Here is a 25,202-nt window from a genome sequence, read left to right on the forward strand (position 1 = left end):
AACGTCTTGGTTGTACTACAGACTGGGGAACGCTCAGAAAGAAGAGCTCCCCCTGAACCTAAAGCAGAAATAGAGCAGCAGCACGACTTCAGCTGCTGCTGAGAGACTGGAGATGCTATTCTAGATCTAACAGACTTTTTTTGTTGTTATGGAAACTAGAGCTGCTGCTAATTTAAAATCCTAAAGCCCTGTCCCTAGCACCCAGCTTGGAAAGAACTCCTGGGAACAGCAGCTGTTGGAATGCTCTGCAGTGTAGCAATAGTGCTCCGTTGTCCTAGTTGAACTCAAATGAAAGGCAATAGGGAAGTGGCATCATGCTCTGTTTTAATCAGTTCTACAATTGCCGTGATTACCACTGCCACGGTTCTACCCCTCCCTACCTCCCTCCCACCTTCCAGGATGCACACCTTTCCCTCAGGCTGCTTAACATCCCTGCTTCCCGGGTACACAGAGAGAGGAAGAACAGCTTTGGCAAAACCAGCAGCAACTTAACGATGCAGAAAATGGTGCTTCTTCCCTCAGAGCAGCCAGAAGGAAGTCTGTTCCTGGCAGCAGCGCTCCCTTCCCTCTGCGCTAGAAAAGAGCACATGAAAAGCCCAGCGCTGCTTCTGAGTGGCTCTCTACAGAGATTACGCTCTCCTGCTGCTTATTTGCAGATGCCGTGGTGAGCCAGCGTGGTTGGAGGCTGTTCCACACCCCTCGGCAGCCACAGGGCAGTAAGGGTACAGCTCAGCGCTGGGATGCTGCTGCCCACGTGATGATAGAGCTCAAACACGGATGTAACCAACAGCATCCACTATTCTTTACTGTCTGGCACCAAAGGCTCCTGCCAACGCCATGAATTTCCACTCTGAAGAAACATCTAAATGCCTTACTTCCCCCTAAATTCTCCTCTCCATTGTTAAACACTAACATGACTACCATGCTGTGGGTGACTTCAAAAGCTGAGACAGAAGGTATCTATGAGAGCTACCAAATGTCCACCCTAAGCACTACTGAACCTGCTCAGGGGTACTGAATTCTGGCTTAACTCCCTCTCCCCATTGCTATCCGTCACCCATTTCCATCTTCTCTGTGCAGTTCTCCATGTTTGCACTCAGAGTTAATGGTTAAAGGTAACCCCACCCAAAGGAGACCAGGCTTGGGGCTGTCACACCACCTCCCTCGCTCTCAGAGTGGCTCCCCTCAACATTGGGAAGGTATTCAAGCCCCACTCCCTTCTACCCTAAGACCACTTGGTCTAAGTTCAGATCTCTTCAGGGCAAGCAAAACTCGATCAAACAAGCATGCTAGAATATCACCATCGCTTAAGCTTACAAGAAAAAAAAAAAACAAACCCAAACTCCAAGCAACATAACCCAATTTTCTCACTTAAAAGCATCAAGATTAAAAGGGTTCTGACTGGTAAAGCAATCAAGTGTCTATTTAGGAAAGAATTTGTAGGCTACTAGCTCAAAGCTATGCTGAAATTTGATTTCTTACCTTGGTTCTGTCTGCCTAGATTTCAGGCTTTACTTTAAGCAACAGCCACTGACCTCTTCCTGTCTCCATCACCCACTGAGCCTTGGACCATTTAAGGGTTTGTTGTTCTCCTTCAGAGTTCTGCAACGGTGCGATGCCACTGTAGAGAGTTCTTCTAGCTGCAGCCGGTGCCCTCCCCTGCTGCTGCCACAGGCAAAGCACCAGCTTGGCCCCGGGCAGTCCTCCGTGCACGTGGCTCACACCACCGCCTGTGGCACAGTCACTCCCGAGGAGTATTTTATAGTGGTGCTTCACTTCAAACCTCCTGTGAGTTCCCCGCCACGAGAGAGACGGGGAGTGGGTGTGGGAAAGCCGAGGGAATCAACCTTTGATTCTAATCACTTTCTGATTGTCACTCCCACGCTTCGCATCGCTGTTAGCTGCGACTTCAGCCCAGCCAACGCAGCAGAGCCTTACACAGACGGTGCAGAATTGGTGCTGCAGGTGGCTGTGCCCAAAGCAAAATCACGAACCCAGCTGCTGTCTATAAAGGTTTTAATATCAGTATAAATAGGGCACAGTTACAAAAACTCGCAAGACTGGAGCAATGGAATTTGGACTTAAAAACATCGAGTGAGGCCTCGCTCTTCAGAAACACACGCAACGCACAGACTGCAGGGTGAGGGGAAGGCGTGAGCACACATACACCGTCTTGCCTTGAACCATTCAGTACAAAAATAGCAGTAGAAAGATGGTCTCTGAATTGCTGGCTGATCCCTTGGTTGTGCCTTAGCTGGACCGTGCGGGACTGCAAGGGAGAGGCGGATCGCACCTTGTGTTAAGAGCAGAGTTAACGCCCAGCAGGAAGTTTGTCCCCTCTCTCATCCAGCCCCAGTGTCCCCAGCTGAGGTACAAGCTATAAAAATAAAGGTTTTGACCGCTCAGCCCTCGCACCCAGCCAGGATGCTCTAGAGACGGAGCGAGTGGGCTGTGTGTGGGGGCTGATCGCTGGAGAGCCGCTCCCGGCTCTCCTTACATTCACTCTGCTGTTGGGTTGCAAGAGTTCCATGGGATCTCGTGGCTAAAGTTACAGCTCGGTTTACACCGCTGCCCACGCCAGGCCTCCCTCCCTTTCCCACTCCACATGAGCTCTACCAAAGGTGACGCCTTCTGCGGTGGTCGTGAATCATTCCGGTGCAAGTCCTGAAAAGGGAGGCAGGGGCAGGACAGAATCTATCTCTGCACGTGCCGGACAAAGGCCTGCACGAGCTGAAACAAAGGCTCCTGCCCCTCGGGACCCAGCTTGGTGGAAGACTTTCCTTGGGGAGAGGGAAGGACCCCGCTGGCAGGTGAGGAGGGACCACCGCGGCGGAAGTAACGAGACAGGCTGGAGAGCAGAGTACTCTGAAATCAGAAGCAGGTAACAAGTTAGCTTCTCTCCAAGGCCCTGCCCAGACAAGGTGCCGGTGGCCCAGGAGAGGCTGCAGAGCGTGCGGCCCAAGACGCCCTTTCCTTGGGGAAGGGGCTCTACTGGGCAGCCAAAGGGAAATGACCTTCTCCCACAAGACACATTTCCACCGAACAGAAAGGAAGGACAGTCCAAGCCCTTACCAGCTCAGAGCTGAGCTCCTGTTTCATCCGCTGCTTGTCACGGGGATGCACAGCTGGGTCTCTCAGGTACCGAACGGCCTGGGAGATGAGCAGGTAGAAACAGTTTTCCATTGTAAACATGAGCAGAGACCTGTGCAAAGAAACACACGTCAGCAGGAGCCAAAAAGGGCAGCGGCTCTAGTTTCAAGATCAAATACTCCTAGAAAGACTTCACACACAGGAAACATGCGAGGGAACACCGTTACTGCCCACATTTTGCTCCAGCAGTGGTACCCAAAAGCCACTGTCTGGAGAGCAGAAACCCCTGCTGGCAATCAGGGAAGTCTGATTTAAATACTGTGGTAAATAAGCATCAAACAACTTGGATCACTACATCAGGATGGGATGGCTTCACACACCCTTCCAAGAAAAATCCCTGCTTGCTTTGGAGAGCTTCTGATAGGCTGTCTGAACTCCTTGGATTCAGAGGGAGAAGCTCTGAATACACGAATGCATCTAAACCTCAGTTCTGATCTGAGGAACACGAGGTGCTGCTTCTTGGCCACGACTACGTCAAACAGCAATAAACTTACTTGAGGATTTTGGTTCCCTCTTGTGTATTCAGCCCTGCAGCCTGAGGGAAAGGTTCCTTCTTCTTATCAAGCTTAAAAGGAAAAAGAGGCAGGGATTAGAGACCAGAGACAGTATAGGAAACAGCTGAATGAATGCTCCAAGATCACTGCAGCTGCTGTCCCAAACACAAGTGGCCAGTACCTCTCCCAGCATGTTAAGGGCCACGTTGACTGTGGCAAGGAGAGTCCCAAAGGAAGGGGCAACATCCGAATCAAAGGCTGGTGTGGTGAAACTCAAAACGAAGAGCATGTTGTACTCGGCAAGGTCCAGCGACTGTGGAGAAACAGAAAGAGTAGTGAGCAATGCCCGAGGCCGTGAGTACGCTGTTATCATAGCGACAGGAACACCTAGTCCCTGTATCCCGCTTTTTGTGCGGAGAACTAGAAGCACTGAGCCAATTTCCCAAATCTCAGGCATACAGATGGAGCAGTAGAGTGTTCTGTATGGTACTGCCTGCTTAGACCACATAGTTCCCCTCACACAATGAGCTTTCTCCAACTCCCAAGCCACACAGCTTGCCACCAAGTGGCAAGCTGAAGTAATGACCATTTCCAGACTGTTTTCAAACGCCCCGGCATATGTACCTAGAGGCACAGAAAAAGGACGTTAACTATCCAGGAGGCAGCAGCAGGACGCTGCCAGAATCGAGGATTAAATCTCCCTTTTCTGAGACTGGAGACCGGCCACCAGGTCGCACCGACACTGGAGGACAACAAGAGGATGTCTCTTCTGAAGAGTGGCAAACTGGATATAAACCTTGCTGGGTTATCAGTCTTCTCCAGCAAGGTTACACAAACACAGCGTTGTGCAGATCACACAAAAGCTCAGCCAAGCCTTCCCTTCACACTGATCAGTGTCTAATTCCTAAAGGGAATTCCTTGCACCCTGCCTTCCAGCTTTATGCAGGACAGACAGATGTATAGTGGGGTCACTGTCTCACAGAGGACGGACTGCGCCTCACTACACAGGCCCAAACCATTACCCAAAATGCTGAAAACTCCCTTATTCAGGGAGCAGCGTCGCTCCTCTTTCCTCTACCTGATCGAGGAGGATCTGGCAGACATCAGGGGTGAAATGGCGCAGGGCGGCAAGACACTTGCTGAGGATTTTCAAGAGGCTGTACTGCACCGTAAGCAGTGCTTTCTGCTCTGCTGCTTCTGACTCAGGGCTGGGATGTTTGGAGGAGGCTTGGGGATTACGCTGCACCCGTGGAGTCACACTTGATGGAAGGGAATCACCATTTTTTGTCTGTGGAGAAAGAAAAAAAAAAGTCTAGAATACAGATCATGATGGTTTTGTATTACTTTCAGGAAAAAAAAATGCTATGAACAAAAGGAACGAGGAAGCAAAGCACCCAAGGTCTGCCACCTGCTAGAGGCATCAGAATCTGCACTTAGCGCACATCGGGAAGGCACCGCATTGCAGGGAGGCAGCTGCAGAGGCTATTTAGATCCACGTTCTGGGAAAAGACTCTCTAATCAACACACTGAGGCTTAGCCATGCTGAAATAACACATCAGTAGCAAAACATCATCTTCATACCGTGAATCTAAGGATTTCCCAAGAACAAGAGCTATCCATCTTAAATCAAATCAGATCAAGGACACCAGGACAATGGTGGCTTAATTAACGGCAGTACAGAGTACTACAGCAAAGCAGCTTTCTCACTGCAGCACAGGCAGCTCTAAAACAATAACAGCACCATTCAAACACAGGGTGCTGTTTCTCTACAACTGGCTTGACACGGTCCAGAGTTTTTAAGAATCCAGGCTACTTTTAGCAGATATTTTTTCTGTGCAGAAATGCAAATCCTAGCTGCTGACGAGTGTCAATAATTACCACTAGGATTATCAACAACCGATTCAATATCTAAGAGCCTGGATACTGGATAATATTTGCATTTTAACAGGAAGCATGGGCATGCAACACTCCTAACTGACGGTTTGGCTTATAGTCCCCCCCCTCCTCACCTGCAGGTAGTGCTGGAGCATCTTGCGGCTGTGCAGGAGGCAGGTACAGGCCTGGCACAGGTAACACAGATTCACCTGAAATAAATAGGGTGAGGAAGAAATCTCTTAAAAGCTCAAACCTGTCTATTCACTCATCTGGGTGAAAGCTAGAAAATACAGTTAAACAGAACTCTGACCATCAATGCAATCTCTCAATTTCCCAGTATTTTCTTGGGAGTCACCTGGCGTGGAGTACTGAGAGCAAGATATTGAATTCCCCAAGTTACTTTTCCAAGCTAACATCTGTTTGCCCCCAACAATTCTCTCTCCTCACCTAACTCAGACAAGGTATTGACAGAATAGACATTTACATGACCTCAGCCATAGCTCCTATGAAAAGAGCAGCAATAAAAAGGAGAACTAGTGCCATTTTCTTTTAACACACGCAAATCCCTGCGCTCCAAGGCAATGTATTACCCACAGCAGCGCCCTGATCTTTACCTGCATGTCCCTCATCAGCTGCGGCAGGTGGAAATGCCACTCCTTTTTGAAATTTGAGAGCTGAAGAATGAAGCCAACAGTGTGATCGGCCTCTTCCAGACAGGCCAAGCTCTGTACTGTCCGAACTGCATTCAGGCACTGGAAAGGAGAGAGAAGTAAATCAGGGCGATTATAGTTAAATCACAAAAAGCCCATTCCCTTCTCTAGAAGAAAAAGCTGAAGATGCAGCAGATCTGCCTCTAGTAACAGAAAATGCATTCGTGAAAGCAGCCACACCACATGTGGGCCAGACTCAGAGCACGTGACATTCTGAGACAGAGGGCAATGTGTTTCATGAGCTGTGCTGCCACACGAGAAGACAGCTATTTGTCTTGGCTTACAGACAGATGCGCCAGCGCCTCTGTACGAACAGAACCCTTCTGCACTCACACAACTCAGCCAGTACAGGTATCTCAGTGTCGCAGGACAGGAGAACTTGCCAGCCCAAACGGTGATTGATCCCTGAGTACAGCCTTTTCGTTATTTGAGCAAGGCTGAGCTGAAGACACCTCCAACAACAGCTCCTATTTTTATTTCCAGAGTGTTTCCATCAAACTCCACCCTCTAATATGTCTGCTCAACACAAGAGCAAACACTTGTAGCAAAGTTATAACCTGAAAGTGAATAGGGTGAACAGATGGAGACTGCCCAGGTTTAACAAGTATCGTAACAATCATCCCTGCCTGACATACCTGAAGAATCCTCTCTTGATGGACACCAACAAAGTCCAGTGCTTCTGTCAGGAAGTTGTATCGAAGTGTTTTAAGAAGGCGTTCCATCAGCGACATGGAGAGGCGATAGACCCCCGGCCAAGAAGGGGCATCCAGAGACTTTCGAGATGAAGCAGACGTCTGAAGAAATCGGATACAAAATTAAAATTCCTTATTCACATGCTGCCCGGCGTGGCACCCACCACAAACCCTCGCAGCCCAGGAGGGCCGCGCTCCATCCACAGCCCGCAAGGCGGGGCACAGCAAACCAAAAGGAAGCAGCACCCACCTGAATGGCTCCATTGGTGCTGAGCTGGTACACGCTCAGCAGGGGCAGGCAGACACTCTGGGTGACACCAGCACCAGCCACTGCGGCTGCTCCCTACAGGACACAGAACAAGCTACTGTTAACATCAGTCTCAGAGAGGAAGGAGACAAGAAAAAGGGCCTCGCTTTACATTAGCTATTTCTGTCCTCTGCTGTCACTACCCTTTTAGAGACATTTCATCTACACACACTTCTTCTATGTTGTTAAAAATTTGGTATCAAGAGAAGCCACAGTGTTCCTCGGTAAAATCTAACCCACACAACCATGAATTCCATTTCAATGTCACCTGCTTTGGTACATACACAATCTTAGAAAATAGTTGGCTTTGGGATGGCCTGGCTTTCACCTAAAGCTTCACACAAAGTTGGATTTTTAATAGATAAATAATGCTTTACTGCAACTAATGACAAAGCTGGTTCTGACACTTAATGCTGTTCTAATTAGGGGAGATAATTCGCAATGCAGAAGAATATATTCAGTGAAAAAGTGTCTGCTCTTAATTACAGGTCTGCTCTGGCTGGCTCGGCTCTTCCATCCCAGACATCCCGTTATAAGAAGAACACGGCAAACCAGGCAGGCATAAGTACAGGCCCCGCTACTCGCCAGCCTCTCAAACCCCTCTATGAACAGATCATTGTTCATCGCAGACAGAATAACGGGATACAGAGTTCCCATTAAAAATGTAGAGCTATATGTTCTCATTTCTCTGCGCCTCTGACCTGTTGAGTTCTTGCTAAGGTCAGCAGTAAATGTAACGAGGCCTCTGTGAAGTGAAGGTTTTGTTTAACTCTCAGGCTGATCTCCAACGCGGCAAAGATAGTAGGAAGCACCGGGACTTTCCTAGTAATCTGCAGCCAGTAGTCTCCATCTTCATCAGCCTCACAGAGCTCTTTAGCCAGATGCAGACCCAGAACACACACCTGCAGGGACAAGGAACGGAGAATTGAGTATGGGCTTGACATGGATAGCAAGAAAATCTTGAAAGCATTTACTAACACAACCTAAAGTTCAATCGTTCTCAGCATAGTAAATTAAGGCACCTGGTATCCCTCCTGTTATAATACAGCCAGGAATTGTGCAGGGTAACAATTGCAACTATGTCTTTTAGGACAGCTCTGAGAGACAGCAACAGCCAATTCCCCAAACTTACCTGTGCCAAAAAGACACAGAGTAATTCTGAAACAGTAACTGCTGAAACCTCCTTTGAAGGCAGAAGGCTGTGAGGGAAGCTGCTCCAAGCACAGATCAAACTTTTGTTTAGAGAAATGAAACACAGAAGCAAAGCAAACGGACAGGCCAGTTACCCCATCTCGCTGGTCCTTGTGTTTAACTCGGGAGGCATCATCTGTTTCCATGCTGTCCTTGTCATCTGTGGCGTCTCCCAAGGTCAGGCTGTGTCGAGTCTGATCAAAGAGCGCTATGACCTCATCCTGGAGCGTTTCACACACACTCAACACCAGCTGGGAGTACTGTGGGATCTCATTCACTGTGACACACACAGAACAGACAGCAGTTAACGCGCCGTTTGTGTACTAAGGATTCCAGTTTAGCTGATAACGTCACTGAACCACATTTCTTGGAGTTAGTATTTATTCTGTTTTCATATCAAAACCTATAAAACAGAATGGGAGGAACTGTGACTAAGTTAGATGATGAAGCCTAGAAGCATACAATAAGGGATCAGACTGTCATCTGGATAATAAAGCATGTCATTTTCCCAAGAGGTCATATAAACTCTTGACATTTCAAGACAAATCAAGCACCACTATGGACAGATTATTCCATAACTGCTCACCACAATACTTCCTACCCATTTCTCCCTGTTGCTGGTACTGGCCAGTGGGTGCAGTCTATGTTCTGTAACTCCATATTAATACTACATTCTCATCAAAACTATTAGAATAAATTGCACCACCTTTTACCAGCATGACCAGAAACTCAAATTCAACAGCAAAGAAAAATATTTAAAAATCAACTCAACCCTCCATTTTCTAATTATTTTCCAAAATATATTGGCTTGCAGAGCCCAAGCAGTGGGACAAGGACTACAGGGAAAGGTAAACTGATAGACTTCTCAACAACACAGTGGCCTTGCGTATGTGTTGTATAGAGAAATACAGCCCAGATTCCACTGAGGGTCTTCAGGTGCTACTGCAATATAAGCTGCCCCACCAGTGACAGGAGTAATACTCAGATTGGTTTCTCTGGTTTGTAACAAAACGTACCCTCAGAAAAGTTTCTTGTGGTTTTCTGTTGGGTCTTCTATTATCTCCAACTAGAAATTCATGTCAGAACCTCAGCTCTGCAGTCACTCTGTGGGATGGCATCCCTTGGGTGTCCCTCCCACACCTCCTGAGATATTTGAACCCTATCTCATCTCTATCAAACTGATCAAATACAGAGGTTGTTGTTGGGGAAATGCAACAGAAGGGAAGACACACACATGCTGTGAACTTCAAACCTCATCTCTTTCTAAAACGAGCTAAAGTAAGTCATTAAAGAGCACAGAAGTCCCAGAGATCGGTGACTATTGGGCATTCTGCACTACTGCTAACACCACATGCATTTTTGTCTTGGAAACACTAGCGCGTTAGGTTGTATTTGGCCACAGCAGCCCTGCTCTTGACACTTGTACATACACCACCTCACCTTTCATCTCCTTCATTTGCAGCACAGTGATAAGAGCTGAGAACACTTTGGCTTTGGTTTTCTCCATCATCTGCTGATCTGCCTGCAGCACTCCCTCCAGAATCTGCGTCAAGGAGTTTATGATTTTATCCACAGAACCCAACTCGCTGACAACAAAAAGGGAGAGCTCTTCAGATTAGACAAGATCCCTCAGTAGATACACTGGCTTGACTGAGCTGCGTGTATCATAACTTACGCGATCCACACAAATAAAAGCAGTTCTTGCAAGTAAAGTTTAAGTGACCACCTGGACCTCACTAAAGACATGCCACAGTGCAGCAAGCATGCAGGACTGACTATCACAAAAGCATTTTCAATACACTTTTCACCATTAAGCAGGAAGCCGAACCATAAAGAGACTTCAGCAACAGCCTACAAACATTTGCCATCCCAGAAGGTTGTGATGTTAAGGTTTCAACTTCCTCCCCAAATCACTAAAGGAACCTCACTAGAGCAAACCACTTAAATGTAATCGCCCGAGTTTTTATGTTTAACAGTGACTAGCAATTATTCAAACAAAATACTTACCTCTTCCACTGTTTGAGCAGGATCAGAAGAAGGGTACAGAGCATAGACCCCAGCTGCAGGCAGGAGACTGACACGGGAACTAGGAGCTAAGAAGAAATACCACAAGAGTTACAGCTCCAGTAGTCACACGTAAGAACATTTCAGAAATCCTCAACCCAAGCACTGCAACCAAATGACCAGGTTTGTTCTTCAAGAGCCAACAGCACCAAGAGAACCAGGGTCAGGCCCTCTGCAGGGTCACTCAGCGATGACAAGAATGACCCATACAAAATGAAGATTGATAAGAAGCTTATCAATCCAGGGAGAGAGATTTTGTTTCAGTCCACTTTCACAGGATCTAAAAGACCTATGATGGCAGGCAGACGCACAAACAGAACTCCTCACAGTACAAAGGAGATGAGCAATTGGGAAATTAAAGAACTGACAGGAAGCAGCACCTACCAAGGCCTTGGTCCCATTTAGCACATCCAGAAACAACTGCTGACGAACTGCAGGATCAGTCAGATGCATTATATCTGCCTAAGATCCACAAAAACAGAGACCAGTCAAGCACGACAAAAGACACATCTTAGCAGTCTAACATCACTCTACTGTTTTCATTTCTTTCTTTAAGAACTCACGAAATGTTACAGCTGCTGAGGGATGCAGTTTTACATACATCACTCAAGTACGACATTAACAGTTGACAAGAAGTCAGCAGTGACTGATTTCCCTAATGGTGCACTCCTGCCTCACTTGACTCAGAAAAATCTCTTCAGGATTACAGAATAATTTAGAATCGTTATAAAAATCATCTACTACCTCCTTCCTCTGCTCAGACACACAATACACTCATTTTGATCAAATAGCAAACCAACGCCTACTCCAAGCTCGTCTCATGCTCGTGCCAACTTGTATTGTAAGAAAATTGAAAGATAAAACCAGTGAATTCCTCACGATGGCTTAGCTGGCCCTGAGAAGCTGCCATTGTATTATTCAAAATGTTCATTTCTGATTGTCATGAAAGATAAGAAGTAGCTCTTACATGGCTAGTAGCGATGATGAGCAGCATCCGCCAGGCGGAGATCAGCATCTGATATTCTGTCACGGAGGCACAGCTGCTGCCCTCTGTCTCTGCCACATGATACGCCAGTAACTTCACATATTCTGACCAATAGGCAAAGCGCTTTTTGGTGGAGAAATTCTTCAGCGTGTCCTTCAGGGACTGATCCAGGGAGCCTCTGACCAAATCAAGAGGAGAAGTTATCTTTATTTATTCTTTGGTCAGAAAATACACTTCTTCTGAGATTCAGGTAGGAAAGCCAAGGACACAGCTTGCAAATGTAGGTCATTCCACTTATTAAGACCTGTGCAGGCAATCCCACTTTTCACCTCAAATGTGAAGCAAAAACAGGATCCCAGAAGAAAATCTATGATTTATTTTTAAGCAGAGATTTTAGTTAATGCTGACTTTTCAATATTTTAAAGGGCAGTCATGCTCAGGAAAACAAAATGAGTAGGAGAAAGCTACTAAAATGTTATTCAGTAATCACTATAACAGGTGTAGTTAGCTTAGTTTCCCATCAGTTTCAATAAATACTGTATATTTTCATTCCAGGATACAAGAAAAATACTACCATTCTCATCAAGAGGCTGCAGAAAGGCTGTAAAGCCTCTTTCTGCAGTTGGTGATGGCAAGAATCTCTAATACACATATGTAATTTGTTCTTTAAATCACTGTTCCTCACACATTTTTTACAGCATTAACTGTACTTTGTCCCCCAAAGCCTGCAAGGTCTAACAAGATCTAACACACACAGTTTAACAATTTAAAAGTACAGGGACAAAGGAAAGACTACCAAAGACTCACTTGACAACATAGTAGATCTCCAAACAGATGATTTTCATAATTAAGGCACAGGTATCCAAGACACTGAGCTATAAAGATAAAAAAGGAAAAAAAACAACTGAAGATCTAGCTCTACAGGCTGAGTGGAATTCTGATTTATCCCTAACCATCCTCTTGCAGTGACTGATATTCTAGTTTTGCAGGAGCCTTGTTTCTTCCACAGCAGCAATAGTTATGTCGTTTGACCATGGACTAGTGATAACAAGGAAAGAATGCTGTGTTCAAAGTGGCACTCGGTGAGAGCATAGGCTTTAAGAATAAAGGGGAAAACTCCCAGAGAAAGGAAGAATAACAAGAACCTAATTGATTCCTCTGTGATACCAGCCAGCCTGAGCTATGCCTATAAAAAAGGGAGTTTCTTTTGCCAAACAGCACACAAGGCAGAGTACAGATACACTGCAGCCAAAAGACTAAGTGCACCCACAGGTAACATCTATTTTTGTTTCACGTGCGAATAATTTGAAAAGACACTTCACAGCTGTCCAGTGTCTGCAGAGCCAGAAAGCATCCACTCCATCTCCTGCCTGTGTTTAAACCACTCGAACACACTTCCTTTTAGAAAGCTGCAAGCAGAGGGAAGAGCCTATACATCACTGAGAAGCCTTTGATGAGAAGTACGTAACTACCCTCATTTTGTTTGGATGTAACTCACCTCTGATGATTCTGAAGGTGGAGGAAGGGTCCCAAAGAGGGGATTAGTTAAATTTTCCCAAAACTTTGGCCTAAAATATATATGAAGAGTAAAATCAGTTTTCTCCCCCACACCACAGGCCTAGCAGCATTTTGACTGTTCCAAACTTCATAGAAAATATGCTGGGATAAATACAAACTTATGTGGCTTTGTATAAAAGAAACAAAATGTATTTGATTCTGAACATGCACATAGGGGCTTTTCGGCTTCTTTCCTAAGAGACTAAATCCAAAGCCCATACACTGCCTACCCTTACCAGGGCTCACAAAACCCAAAATGCAAATGGCCCTGAAAAGCCTGACGAACCAAAGAAAAGATATTTTGGAAAAAAAGGAAGGAAACGCATTGTAAAAAAACAACAACTCACTTTGTCCTCAGAACTAGCATGGCGCTATCTCGACGGTCCTGCCACAGAGCATGCAGGAAGGCAATGGCAGCACGATGCAGCAGGGGAGGGCACCAGTACCTCTCTTGTTGTTTGGAATCTATCAGCTCCAAGACCACTTGGAGGCAACTCCACTCCCCTAAACTGAATTCCTAAAACAAGGAAATGAGAGAGGTTACATCACCACAGAACCACTATGCAGACAACGATTAAAGCAGAAGACATTCCATTCCACTTGAACAATATATGGACAAGTAAATCTTGAGCACACGATGCCGTCACACATTTTGTATGCAACTACAAGGAACGCAGTCAAAACACAGGAGAGATAGAAAGTATTTTCAGGGGAATAAAAAACGAGGTAGGCTAAGTCTTCGTAAAGCTCAAGTGCCTCCCAAAAGGTTCCAACCCAAAAAGACCTCGAACTCTGGAGCAAAGCACCAGAGAGGGTATTCTGAAAAACCAATACTGTCTCACTGCACCTCAATCTTCAGCTTTCTCACTGACTGGCCACTGCCAGAGTCAAGAGAGCAGCCATAGAGATCTCTGGTCTAACTCAGTAGTGTTCTTATGTTAACTGCCTTGAAACACTGGGAGAAACACCTTGGTTTCAGGGCAAAGTAAAATTGAGGTGCAGCACATCCACAAACTGCAGCACAAGTTGTACGTATCTTTACATTAAGCACATCAGGTTACACGGAAGAACTATCAGATTTTAGAGACGGTGCCGTAAGACCACGCTGAATGCTACAACAGAAAACTAGTAAGTCCTTGGGCAAACATTTGCTATTCTACCTTTGAGCCGTCACTGCCATCCTTCACTTCCAAGTTCAGGAACAGCTCAATGAGCCCAGGTTGTGTCTCCACTGCAACTGTGAGGAATTCTAGTATCATGACCTTGATACGCATGTCCTCAATCTTGCTCTGCAGGCGGGTGAGGAAGGCATCGCGGATGGCAGCAGCATCACTACCAAGGCAGGCGTAAACAGACATGGGAGCAACCTGCAAAAAGAACGGAACATCAGAAGCAAGGAAACCCAAACCCTACAGAAAGCTTCTTCCGTCCAATAAAAGTGATCTGCATTTCAAACCGAAACTCAAAACTATTTGATATTGAGTCTACGAACACACATGAAGGAACTTAAAAGTTGTTGTTATTAAGTGGGAAGAAACCTGCAAAGTGACACAAGTTTTTCTCTTTGGCAATTCTGCTCTATTCTTCACCTATTTCTGAGAGTTGTGACAGAGCTGGAAAGCACCAGGAGAAAAACATTTTTGGAATAATGTTTCTTGAAATAAACAAACCCAGAGCTGGATTTATATGCTTTAATAAAGCTACTAATGCCTTCTCAGAAGTATAGTAGCCAAAAAGAGGAAGTCTAAAAGCCAAAGTTGAAAGCGTCTGATAAAAACTTAAACAAGATCCCCTCTTAAGCTGCTGAAGTTCTAGTTAAGAAAGTGTGGGAATTGTATTTAAGAGAGTGACTTAAGAAAGTTGCTCAAAAAAATGGAAAGAAATCAACCGGACGCACAAATACTTTGCAGAGAGCACCCAACTTGCTTGAAGCCTCTCAGTGAGATGCTGGGCAACTTTTGAAACAGCAGAAGACTACGTTAAAAAACTAAGGGCCCTTTAGGTGATTTTTAACTTGCTCTAACTTAGAGCTTTCAGTCCACGCTGCCTTCAACTGACCAGCATTACAAATAAGCCTGAGGAGTTATCTTGAAAGCATTTCAGTGGTGGAAACACTCACAAGGGAAGAAGCAAAGAAGCACTCGAGTGAGTGTCATCTTACCGTAGCCAGTCGCTTGAGCAACTGGATGGCCAGGCGTGGGAGTGCAGGGTCGTGCTTGTGGTAGATGTATTTGGCCAAGACTGCAATAAGATTGTTTCCATGAGCACCTGGAGAGAATACAATGAAAATCAAAGAAGATACTGCAATGAGATGTCGCTATTTACCAATGATTTCCATAGCCAAAGGTGACAATTAGGTCAGTCTTCCAAAAGAAGGCATGGGCCCAGCAAGAAGTACTAACAGCTGCTGATCCACAACATTCTGTAATTACATCCAGCTCATTACGAAGCAGCAGACAACAAGTAAGTTTCTATAATACTTTAGAAGCTGCCTTGGAGGAGAATCGCTTAGTGGAGGGAGAATAGAAGTTTCTGCCACTGCTAGAAACCACTTTTTGGAATCTTGTTTGTAATGAAACACACACTGACTACCTGCAAATAAAAAAGCATAGCTGCCCAGGCTGTCCCAATGGAGAAATACATACCATGCTGAGTAAGTGCCTGTTCCAATGGAGATACCACGCTAGAGGGGGGCTTCAGTCGGATGACGTTATTGGTAACCGAGAATGCCAGCTTAACTGTCTGGATCAGCAACTGACCTTGGCCTTGTGACTCATCACTGCATTTCCAAAAACAAACCAAAGTAAGTAACTGTGATGACAATCAACATTTCATATTTGCACAACATTCAAAGAGGAAATTCTATACTCTGTCAGTCAGGGGTTATAAGACATTTTCACTCAGGTTGTCCTGTCACCCCTTAACAGTTGCTGAAACACAAACTCCCACAAACTCTACTCAGCCCGAGCTGTCAGCATCAAACAAAACAGAAAAATAGCCTGACAGCCCATTGTCACATTTGTTCCCCTCTTTAGGATACAGACAATTGAAATGTGTTAAGACAGGGGAAGAAACATTTGCAGAACCAATCTCACAGAAATTATGGTGTACAAAAATGGGACAAAGAGACAAAACTGGCTCTAAGTCTGGTATTTTCCTTATCAGATAAACATTTCTCAGATACGCCTCACTTACTCATTAACAAGTCTAAATTCCCTTCCTGACTTGTTTTGAAAGAAAGAAATAGCAGACTTAATCAGAAACAACCTGCTAGCAAGTTTGGCTGGCTGCATGTCAGGAAAGGTTGGACAGGAAAAGAGAAGAGAAGGAAGGAGAGAGATTCAAGCCTCAGTGAGAGCCACATAAGGAGGTTAAGGTACTCAACTGGAGATATCATCGGTACTTCCAGAGTACTTCAAGCTGCCTTTAGAACCATGCTGAAAAGCACTTCCTAGCACTTCCAAAATTACAGTTCAAGCTTTAATGCAATTTACTCATGAGCAAGGCTTCACTTGAACTCTGTTACTAGAAGACATAAAACTATCATTGGCTCTAATCTTCTCCCTTCCAATTCACTCATGCAATCTCATAGACTGCATTCAAGCAACTGCATTCTTTACTAACAAAACTGAACTGCTAGTAAATTTTAAACTATTGAGCACATTTACACCTACCAGCATGCTCTAAACATCTTTCAGAAAGAGAAACCCAAATCAATTGCATGAAATGGATAGCGTACAGGAAAGATTATATGCAGATCTGAAACAAACAAGGCTTTTTCCTCCAGATCACACAAGGCAGGCCGTCATGGCTAGCTGCTATGCTGATTCCTCATTAAGCACAATCGACTAAAGCTGCATTTCAAATATTACTGCTTTCCTCACACTACTAAAATGAAACACATCACTCACCTACTAGACTGGGAGGCCATTACCATATCGATGGTGTCTACACCGATTCCCATGATGTTAATGACAGCTTGGCCTGCTTCTGTGTTGGCCAGGCTGAAGATGCACAGGGACTGAAGGCTGGGGGCATTGCTGTGAGATACAAACACCACAGGGCATCAACACTAAGAGCATTTACAATACCTTCCCACAACGTAACCTCTTAATTTCTACACCCCTACTATCCTCTAACTTTATTCTCCTTTCTTCAGGGTGGATACACCAAACAGGAAAGCAGACAGCAGTCTGTCCCAGGAAATCTATTTACTGTTCTCTCTTTCTTCACCAGGTGTTCTGTAAAACAATGTCCCTAATCTTTTTCTAGCCTTCCTCTGATCACTAACACCAAAAAGAGCTGAAACCAGCACCAAACAGCCTTGCCAGTTCACTCCTAGTCATCTACATTTAAAATTTGAATCAAAAAGAGCAACGGAGCCCTCCTGTGCTCTAAGCCAGGCTGATGCAGACCTGAAATCCATCACCCGGTCTTACCTGCTGCGAGGATCCATTTCAGGGCATAAATTCAGTATAGCATGGATCAGCTGCAGAATAAGGCATCCTAGAACAGAGATGAAACGGATTACTCAGGTCAGGAAGGTCTGTTGCCTACTTCCTAATATTTTCAAACAAATCACAGCATCTAGCAATGGCAGATGTACAAAGCAAATCCCAAATGATTGCTAAAAAAGGTATAATAAAAAAGGAGTAAAAATTCACATATTCTCTCTGAGAACACAGGCAATCCCTTTTATTCCTTCCTTCTCCTTCCCCTTCACCCAACATCCTTACCAATTTTCTCTCTCACTCCATGAGAGTTGTAACGCCATTTGTGGTAATTTGGTAACATCTCCTTCAGGACAAACACAATGCAAGGCACGAGTCCTTGGCTCTGGGTGCTACCAAGTTGTCCCTAGGAGAAACAGAAATGTTATTGTCCCCTTTCCAGTTAAAAGGACAAGAAACCTTTTGCAGGAAGATGTGCTGTATGTCTTCAAAGTGTGAGAAAACTATCGAGCATGAGGACGTAGATTTACAACTTCTATTCTTTTGCAGATAAGATGAATCAAAACACTTACTGAAAGAATCAGACTGCAGAGAAAGCACAAATAGGAGCACGGAAGGGAGCGTCAACCAATGGTTACTCATAGACCCATTGCACAGGGCATCTCAGACATGGCTGTATTTCCCTTTTCTATTCTAACAGCCTACAGCTGAATTCACACGTAGACCATTCCAGAAGCACTCACCCGGACAAGGGTTGTGATCAGGTTCAGGAAGGAGATGGTAACGCCGTACTCGCCTTGAGGCTGTTCTATACTCATCAGCAGGTTTCCATAGCCCCCAGCATTCATTCCCTCTGCACTGGGAAGTGAAAAAGAGGGTTTACTACATGAATATAAGGACTGACATGAGTCAGAGCTGTCAGACGCATAGATTTCACACTGGCAAAAAGCTCTTAGGACAGAGGTTGGGGAAAAAAGGGTCGAGGGATGATGAATACCTAATCATGTGATTCATACTGGACACAGGATTGGCAACAAATGGTAAGAACCCCGTATGGTGAAGGTCAGTCCAGACCTGCATGAGAAAAAGAACAGATATTCCCCCTGTGTCTAGATACACGTGTCTGCTAGTTCTCAAACCCAGAAGGTTGTTTCCTCACCTTGGCTGGCATCCAAGCAGCCAGTACTGTCAAACAATTGACACAAGAAGCAATAACATCCACAGGGGGAGAGATGACAGTTGTTAGCCTAGGAAAAAGAAATACTGTGCATAAAAAGCATTGCCATCAGAGGGCTAGACGATACACTGTCATTCTGATCAAAAAAGCTTCTCTCTCACTTAAGTACAGAAGTTTAAAATCTAAGCAGGTGAATACACGCACCAGAGCCTGTGCTTTCAGTCTAGGTTTGGCACCTCCCCCCTCACACCTGAGGCAGATCAATTTACTGCAAAAGGCAAGGCTGGCAAGACAGCAGCCTGTCACAGCCAACAATAATTATGCAGTGGAACGTCAATTCCCAGGCAGTTAATACTGAGTAGAGAGTTAATGAGTACAACTGGTTTAACACCTGGAAATTACTGCTCTAATGATATGATTTATTCCCCTTTTAGTAAAATACAGCTACCAATAAAAAAATGCCTTTAAATGGATAAAATCGCACAACACTGGCAAAAGACGTGGAAGAGGGGCCATTCTCCTGCATCAAAGCATTATATAGTGTGTAACCAGAATGGTCTTGAGAACCAAACACCAGTTTTGGAGAGTTCAAGCACTGAGACACACTCCTTGTAAAGCTCTTAGCAGAATTAGTAATTAGCCACACTTCCAGCTCGTTATATCTTCTCAGGTATCTCCGCTGTTAGTGGCTTCACGCCGGTCAGTGACTTACCTCTGCAGGAGCATGTAGATCCGTGATGTGATGGGTAGAAGGCAGTCTGCTATTGATACATCAGTGCTGATGACTTTATGAACCAGATCAATTATTGGCTTGACCCTCTGGCAATGTTGAATCACATCTGCATAAAGAAAACTAACACTAGAATGCAAAAGCATACTTCAGCAGTAATCAAACCTGCAACAATGCACATTAATCTTACCACAAATCTCCATGATGATTCCAAAAATACCACTTATTTTATCCACTTCAACATCTACCTCCCTCATCGAAAATTTCTCACTACTCAACATGCTCTTGGCCTTTTGCAGTGGACTTTACAGTATCATAATAATAATAATGAAAAAAGATCAGGTTTCTGGGAAAGTATTCCACGTTCTTTCAAAAGTATTCAGTATTCAATCCTACTATTAATTTCAAATCAATGCCGACTAGCAATTATTCGTTCCCTTTTCTACTCCCAGCCTATCTCACCTGCTGTTGAAACAACATGGAGCAGCATCTCAATCTCGCAGGTGAACAGTGTCCAGCTGCTGTAGGAATATTCCCACCGTACCAAATACGCCCGATCGTCCAGCATCACTTGACCCACTGTTCCCTGAGGTATCCGCAGATTTGTTTGACCTAGTCCTAAAATTGAAGCAGCAGGTGAAATGAAGTCACAAATCTACCCATGAGTGAGAAGCCAGATAAAGAATTAAATTCCCCAAAGCATTTCAATACGAAAAGTTTAAGAGCGGTTTCCTTACCAAGAGGATAGAGGAGCTTTGGAGCCTGTCTTCGCCAAAGCGTGCCATCTTCATGAGAGATCACATCGGGAGGTTTATGCTTGTACAGTTCAATATAGAAGGACATTTTATCCAGGAAACTGTATACCTGGATATAGAGAGAACTTAAACAATACAGCAAAGAGACAGACCTTCTTAACAATTAATCAAGCAGATCATTTCCAGGAAAAGGCAAGTTTTCTGGATGTGGATAATATCCTTCTAATGCATCAACCTATCAAAACGTTGTTGGACAACCAACATGTCCTGACGAGTCTCATCTAATGAATCACAAACTTCTACGAATGAAGTACAACCAGAAAAACCTGGCAGTATCTTAACCTTCAGCCACTAGAGTTGAAAGTTTTCCAAAAGCCAGAAAAGAGTGTCCTGCAACAACACAGGACTAAAAAGGAGCCCTGTCCATCGTTCTTTGACAAAAGCTTAATGTCTGTTACCTAAGATTGCTACTGAGATAAGCACATGTAACAGAAAGAAAGAATCACACAGCATTATCACATAGTATGTTAACTCTCACTTGAAATAAACCATCTCCCAGACACCAAGAAAGATCCTCTACCTTTTTTGCAGTAGACTTATCAGACACAAGGGCTTGGAGCAGCTGAAGAAGAGGAGTAAGAAGATGGGGGAACATCCCACAAACACTGTCCAGGATAATGCCCAGACCCGCAGTAGGTTCCTGGTAGTGGAAACAGAAAACAAACCACCTATCACTATAAAGAAATGCTAAAATGATCTCAGTAGAGCACAAGGATACGGTTCTTTAAGCTGTACATTTAACATTAATCATGCATAAAATTATCACTCCAGTCCTTGCACAGACTAAAGCATGAGGCAGTGTGCAAGTAAAAGGCAGGAAGTAAGATCGTAATGCATTACAGATCACCCTAATTCTGTGACAACAAAAAAATAAGCATGATGCTTTTGCCAGCAGTTAGTTCAATCCTTGCAACCACAGCCCTGGTTTAAACTATCACCTATATTAAAACTTGTTCCAGTATCCTTCAAGGGTAAAGCCAAGGCTGTACCTAAAAGGTAGGAAAGGGCAAAAGTAAATCAAAGATAGATACAAATGAACACTAACTCCTCAGGCCTTCCTAGAAACTAACTAAACAAACAATCGGTCCATCCCTTTCCTAAAATGGGATCTTTTATTGGCTTTTAGCTATAAGCAAGGTAGGTCAAAGAAGTGGCTAACACACTCACTGTCTTCCAGAAGAGCTGAGGAATGCTGGAAGCTGCCAGAACTTCACATGCAGCATCAATTATATCCTTCAAAGGAAGAGAGGGAGAAAATAAAAGTTACTTTATGCAGGAGGATTTCATCCCAACCAAGTTCCGCCACATCTTTGGAATTTAAGTTACCATGTTTTTCAGTCAAGTCAAAACACCCAACACATCCAAACCCAGAATACACAGCCAGACTAAAGCCACACTTCATCCTTAGCACGATTTGACTGTCCAGGACAAACATGTCCTTTATATCAGCAAAGGGCTATATGATGTCATCTCAGACTTGAAAATGGAGTATGTTTGATTTCCATTGCTTTCGAAATAACACATCAGCAATTAGTTTCAAATCCATAGAAATTCAAGTGCAAGATATCCTCTTCCCTTATTAAATCGGTCCGTCAGCAGAGCTATTTACTAAGTTTGCATTATGCAAACGCAATAGGAAAACCAGCAAATCAGGGGGGTAATTTAAATCGCAAAGCTTGCAGTCTGAAATGCAGGATTACAATGTAACAAAAGTAATTAGCATCAGTTATGACAGGTTATTTTAAATCAAGTAACAGACACAATGAGCCTTGGACACTTACCTGCTGACTGCCCAATGTATGTAACTCCAGTGAGGTCAGGACAAAGGAAAGAAGTCCATAGATACACATGCAAGCTGTGCTGGCAGTGCACTGCAAAGAAAGAATACACCAGGCTGCTAGAGAAAAGACTGTGAGCACACTGTAACTGTTCCCAGTCTCCTTTACAAACTGAGTAACTGCCTTTTTCACAGACCCTAGCTGTAGTCAGCAGTCAGGCAGCAAACAGGTACCAGTCATTAGTTAGGCTCCACATGAACTTGAAGTATTTCACCAAAATGACAAATCCTGCTACTACTATCATTGTTAGAAGTACCTTCCAAACATCAGAAAAAGAAGCACTTGGTGTTCATAGAAATCAAAATTATTTGCTTTCACTGTCTTCTGCCTACAAAGCAGTTTACTCTCATACACAGCATCATCTAATGAAACCATACACAGGGAAGAGCACAGAGTTAGACCATCCCAACCTCAAGACGCACAGTGGCAAGCGCAGTCACGGAGGCACGTGACCAAATGTGATTAAATGCAGTCTATCCTCAAAAGAGATGTAGCTCCTCAATTTACAAAAGCTTTTTTTTTTTTTTTCTCCTTTGGACATAAAAATCTGTTTTGTTTCAACTCGATTTCTGATCTTCATTGAAAGAAGGCAAGATGCTAAAATATGTTTCACTGGATACTCTACTTCAAAACCCGATTTAATTTGAAAGAACATTGGTTCAAAATCATCGGATTCCCATGATACCTTGACATCAGCAGCAGTTAAAAACCTTCAAGAGCTTACATATGAGATTATAAGAAACTCACATTCTTCCCCCCACTGCTCAGTGATTGCAGAAGCTTTGTCAGATACTGGAAAACATTGAGCTGGATAGCAGTGCTGCCCATTCTCCTGATAATATTTGTAGCCTCCTCTGGGTTTATGGTGTGACGGAGCAGAGCCCAGGCCAAAAGCACCGGAGCATGGTGTGAGACATCCCCCAACTGCAGCAGCTGACTGTCCATCTCCTGCACAGAGACAAGACAAAAGGAAAGTAAGAGAAAAAAGTCCATATCGGCAAGCATATGGCTGACTGCATTTCCTTGCTTACAGTCACCTTTCCTTTGAAAATCATTATTTCAAACGTGTAACTGACCAAATCACACACTTGCAGCCTCAGTCTGTGTTTCTGCGTGGTTTACTGACTTACACCTGGTCTGACCTCAGGTGTTTACTGTCCTATAAGCACTGATACTACCAATCTTTTGCTTCATTTCCTCCACAATGCCCATTTCTTTGCACACATCCTTCTCTAAAGAAAGGCCCAGGGTAACCGAGGAAATATAAGAGGGAAAGGAATTGATTTTGCTCTTATTTCCCCCAGAATATCATGTGATGCCAGTTCCCACACTTGGTCATCAAAACCAAGGGTCAGAGACTTACAGACAATCTTTAAACAGCACTGCTTGGGTAATCACAGCAAATTCTGTATAATTAGGCCTAAGGAGAGGTTACTCTGCCAGTGCTTTACCTGGTGGATGCGTTCATTACTGGCTAATTTGTGCTCCTCTGTCCTGTCATCCAAAGCACGCTCATGGAGGGAGTCGATTTCCATGCCTTCCACCAGAATAAGAGCACTAAAGTAGCTACAAGCAGGAAAAGAATAAAACTAAGGTCATCAGAAAATTTATTTAAGAACTCAGAGGGCTTTTTAAAATCCGAAGTAATCAAAACCACAATCTTTAGCTAGCTTTTGTTCTGCTGTTCTTTGAAGCAACAACAAATTATACGAAATTAAAAGCAGGCAAACCAAATTTTGCCTTCAAATGCTAGTATATGACAGATTACAATCTTCAGAACTACCATTTCTGGTTGAATAGACAAAATGTCACTGAAATTTGAAGATAGCTTTTCCACCTTTGTAACTCTCTGCCACCTGTCAGGATTTTCATTCCCCTTGGCTGCAGCTCCAGTTACGTCCCAGGCAGCAAAATGAAGACATTAATGCCATTTTGGCAGTCCCACAGTAGCTTGAATGGAGACAGCAACGTTAACAATACAGGTCAGAGTGTCAGCTGCCATGCAGGCAGTAGCACAGGACTGCGAAGACGTAATTCCACTCTCTCACACAACCATCTAAGGAATGGCACTGTGTCCTCATTGCCAGAGGCAAGATGATATACTAGATTAAAGCTGGTACGCGGATAACTCTCTACTTTGCAATCACCCCTTCACTTTACACAAAGTTTTTTCTCCAACGTTGCCAGAAAAGCTATTTTGTCTCCATCACAAGCAGCTTAACTTGAAATAGTGGTGATTTTAAGAGGCGGCACCTAGAATTATAAGTAGTCTTACTGAGGAAAACAATTGTTTTGTTCTATCCTTGCTTCACAAATAAACAACACTTACCCAATACGATCCACCAGGTGATCCATGCTCTCATCTATCAAATGTCTGTTGGTTTGCCTTGTGCCAAATCCCTGTTCTTTGAACATCTTTGCAAAAGCCAGAAGCTCATCAGGTGCCATTTCAAAGTATGCATAGTAGAGAAAGATGACTTCCAGGAGCATGGACTGTTCACGGAGGCATTGCATAAACCAACGGGAAACCTGGCGTTCTGTCTGCACAAGGAAAAGTCCCACCGTCAGACATCAAAGCTCACAAGTCAGTTAAAGCAGTTAAAACGGAGAAGTGGTGAAGCATTTCAACAGCTTGTGTACCCAGCGGTTTGTATGAATGGCAAAGAAAGCCACTGTAGATACAGAGTGTGCTGATGCAAAGAGATTATGAACAACTACACATAAATGGATCGGTTAGCCTGGCGCTATCGATGGATTTCTTACAAGGAACAATACGTTCCATGCCACACTCTCTGTTTCTGAGCAAACGTGTTCAGAAAAACAATTTTAGGTTTCTTGGACCAAGAGAAACATCCCTTTTAACTGCCTCTGCACATATGCCTTTTCCAATATGCTAAATCTAAGGAAAGACTTTATAAATTTGATAAATAACAGCACGAAACAAAATACCATAAGATTTCCATGTGTTTCCCACGTAGGAGCTTCTGCTTTGTACAGTGCTTCGAACTGTTTCCGGTAATTAGGAACTAGTTCCTTGTCCAACTTCTCAACACACTGGAAGTATTGTGCCTTAAATAAAGAAATAAATAAATGAACTTCTTGCATGCACACTCACGTGCTTTCTTCAATCACAAGTGGACAATTCCTACCCAACGCACATATTTAG

The 25,202-nt window shown here is 44.2% G+C and overlaps 1 protein-coding gene across 1 annotated transcript in view; it reads right to left on the reverse strand.

Moving 5' to 3' along the window:
• Positions 1-1,472: 1,472 nt before the first annotated feature.
• Positions 1,473-25,202, reverse strand: part of NUP188 (nucleoporin 188) — a 28,911-nt gene continuing 5,181 nt past the window's right edge. Inside the window, exons 8-44 of the mRNA XM_054084416.1 lie at positions 24,986-25,105; positions 24,366-24,577; positions 23,488-23,602; positions 22,784-22,984; positions 21,980-22,069; positions 21,366-21,431; positions 20,719-20,838; positions 20,121-20,247; positions 19,846-20,001; positions 19,366-19,492; positions 18,636-18,723; positions 18,474-18,550; positions 18,220-18,334; positions 17,762-17,882; positions 17,465-17,531; positions 16,937-17,065; positions 15,671-15,804; positions 15,187-15,293; positions 14,186-14,392; positions 13,373-13,542; positions 12,967-13,036; positions 12,276-12,343; positions 11,451-11,646; positions 10,868-10,945; positions 10,427-10,512; positions 9,860-10,005; positions 8,515-8,696; positions 7,930-8,130; positions 7,172-7,264; positions 6,865-7,023; positions 6,134-6,271; positions 5,654-5,728; positions 4,723-4,932; positions 3,826-3,957; positions 3,645-3,715; positions 3,073-3,202; positions 1,473-2,865 (exon numbers count right to left, since the gene is read on the reverse strand). Coding sequence (XP_053940391.1) covers positions 2,695-2,865; positions 3,073-3,202; positions 3,645-3,715; positions 3,826-3,957; positions 4,723-4,932; positions 5,654-5,728; positions 6,134-6,271; positions 6,865-7,023; positions 7,172-7,264; positions 7,930-8,130; positions 8,515-8,696; positions 9,860-10,005; positions 10,427-10,512; positions 10,868-10,945; positions 11,451-11,646; positions 12,276-12,343; positions 12,967-13,036; positions 13,373-13,542; positions 14,186-14,392; positions 15,187-15,293; positions 15,671-15,804; positions 16,937-17,065; positions 17,465-17,531; positions 17,762-17,882; positions 18,220-18,334; positions 18,474-18,550; positions 18,636-18,723; positions 19,366-19,492; positions 19,846-20,001; positions 20,121-20,247; positions 20,719-20,838; positions 21,366-21,431; positions 21,980-22,069; positions 22,784-22,984; positions 23,488-23,602; positions 24,366-24,577; positions 24,986-25,105 — 4,755 coding nt within the window. The 3' untranslated portion in view covers positions 1,473-2,694. The remainder of the gene's footprint in view (positions 2,866-3,072; positions 3,203-3,644; positions 3,716-3,825; positions 3,958-4,722; positions 4,933-5,653; positions 5,729-6,133; positions 6,272-6,864; positions 7,024-7,171; positions 7,265-7,929; positions 8,131-8,514; positions 8,697-9,859; positions 10,006-10,426; positions 10,513-10,867; positions 10,946-11,450; positions 11,647-12,275; positions 12,344-12,966; positions 13,037-13,372; positions 13,543-14,185; positions 14,393-15,186; positions 15,294-15,670; positions 15,805-16,936; positions 17,066-17,464; positions 17,532-17,761; positions 17,883-18,219; positions 18,335-18,473; positions 18,551-18,635; positions 18,724-19,365; positions 19,493-19,845; positions 20,002-20,120; positions 20,248-20,718; positions 20,839-21,365; positions 21,432-21,979; positions 22,070-22,783; positions 22,985-23,487; positions 23,603-24,365; positions 24,578-24,985; positions 25,106-25,202) is intronic.

The sequence above is a fragment of the Cuculus canorus genome, chromosome 19 (assembly GCF_017976375.1).
Source record: "Cuculus canorus isolate bCucCan1 chromosome 19, bCucCan1.pri, whole genome shotgun sequence".
NCBI classification, from domain to species: domain Eukaryota; kingdom Metazoa; phylum Chordata; class Aves; order Cuculiformes; family Cuculidae; genus Cuculus; species Cuculus canorus.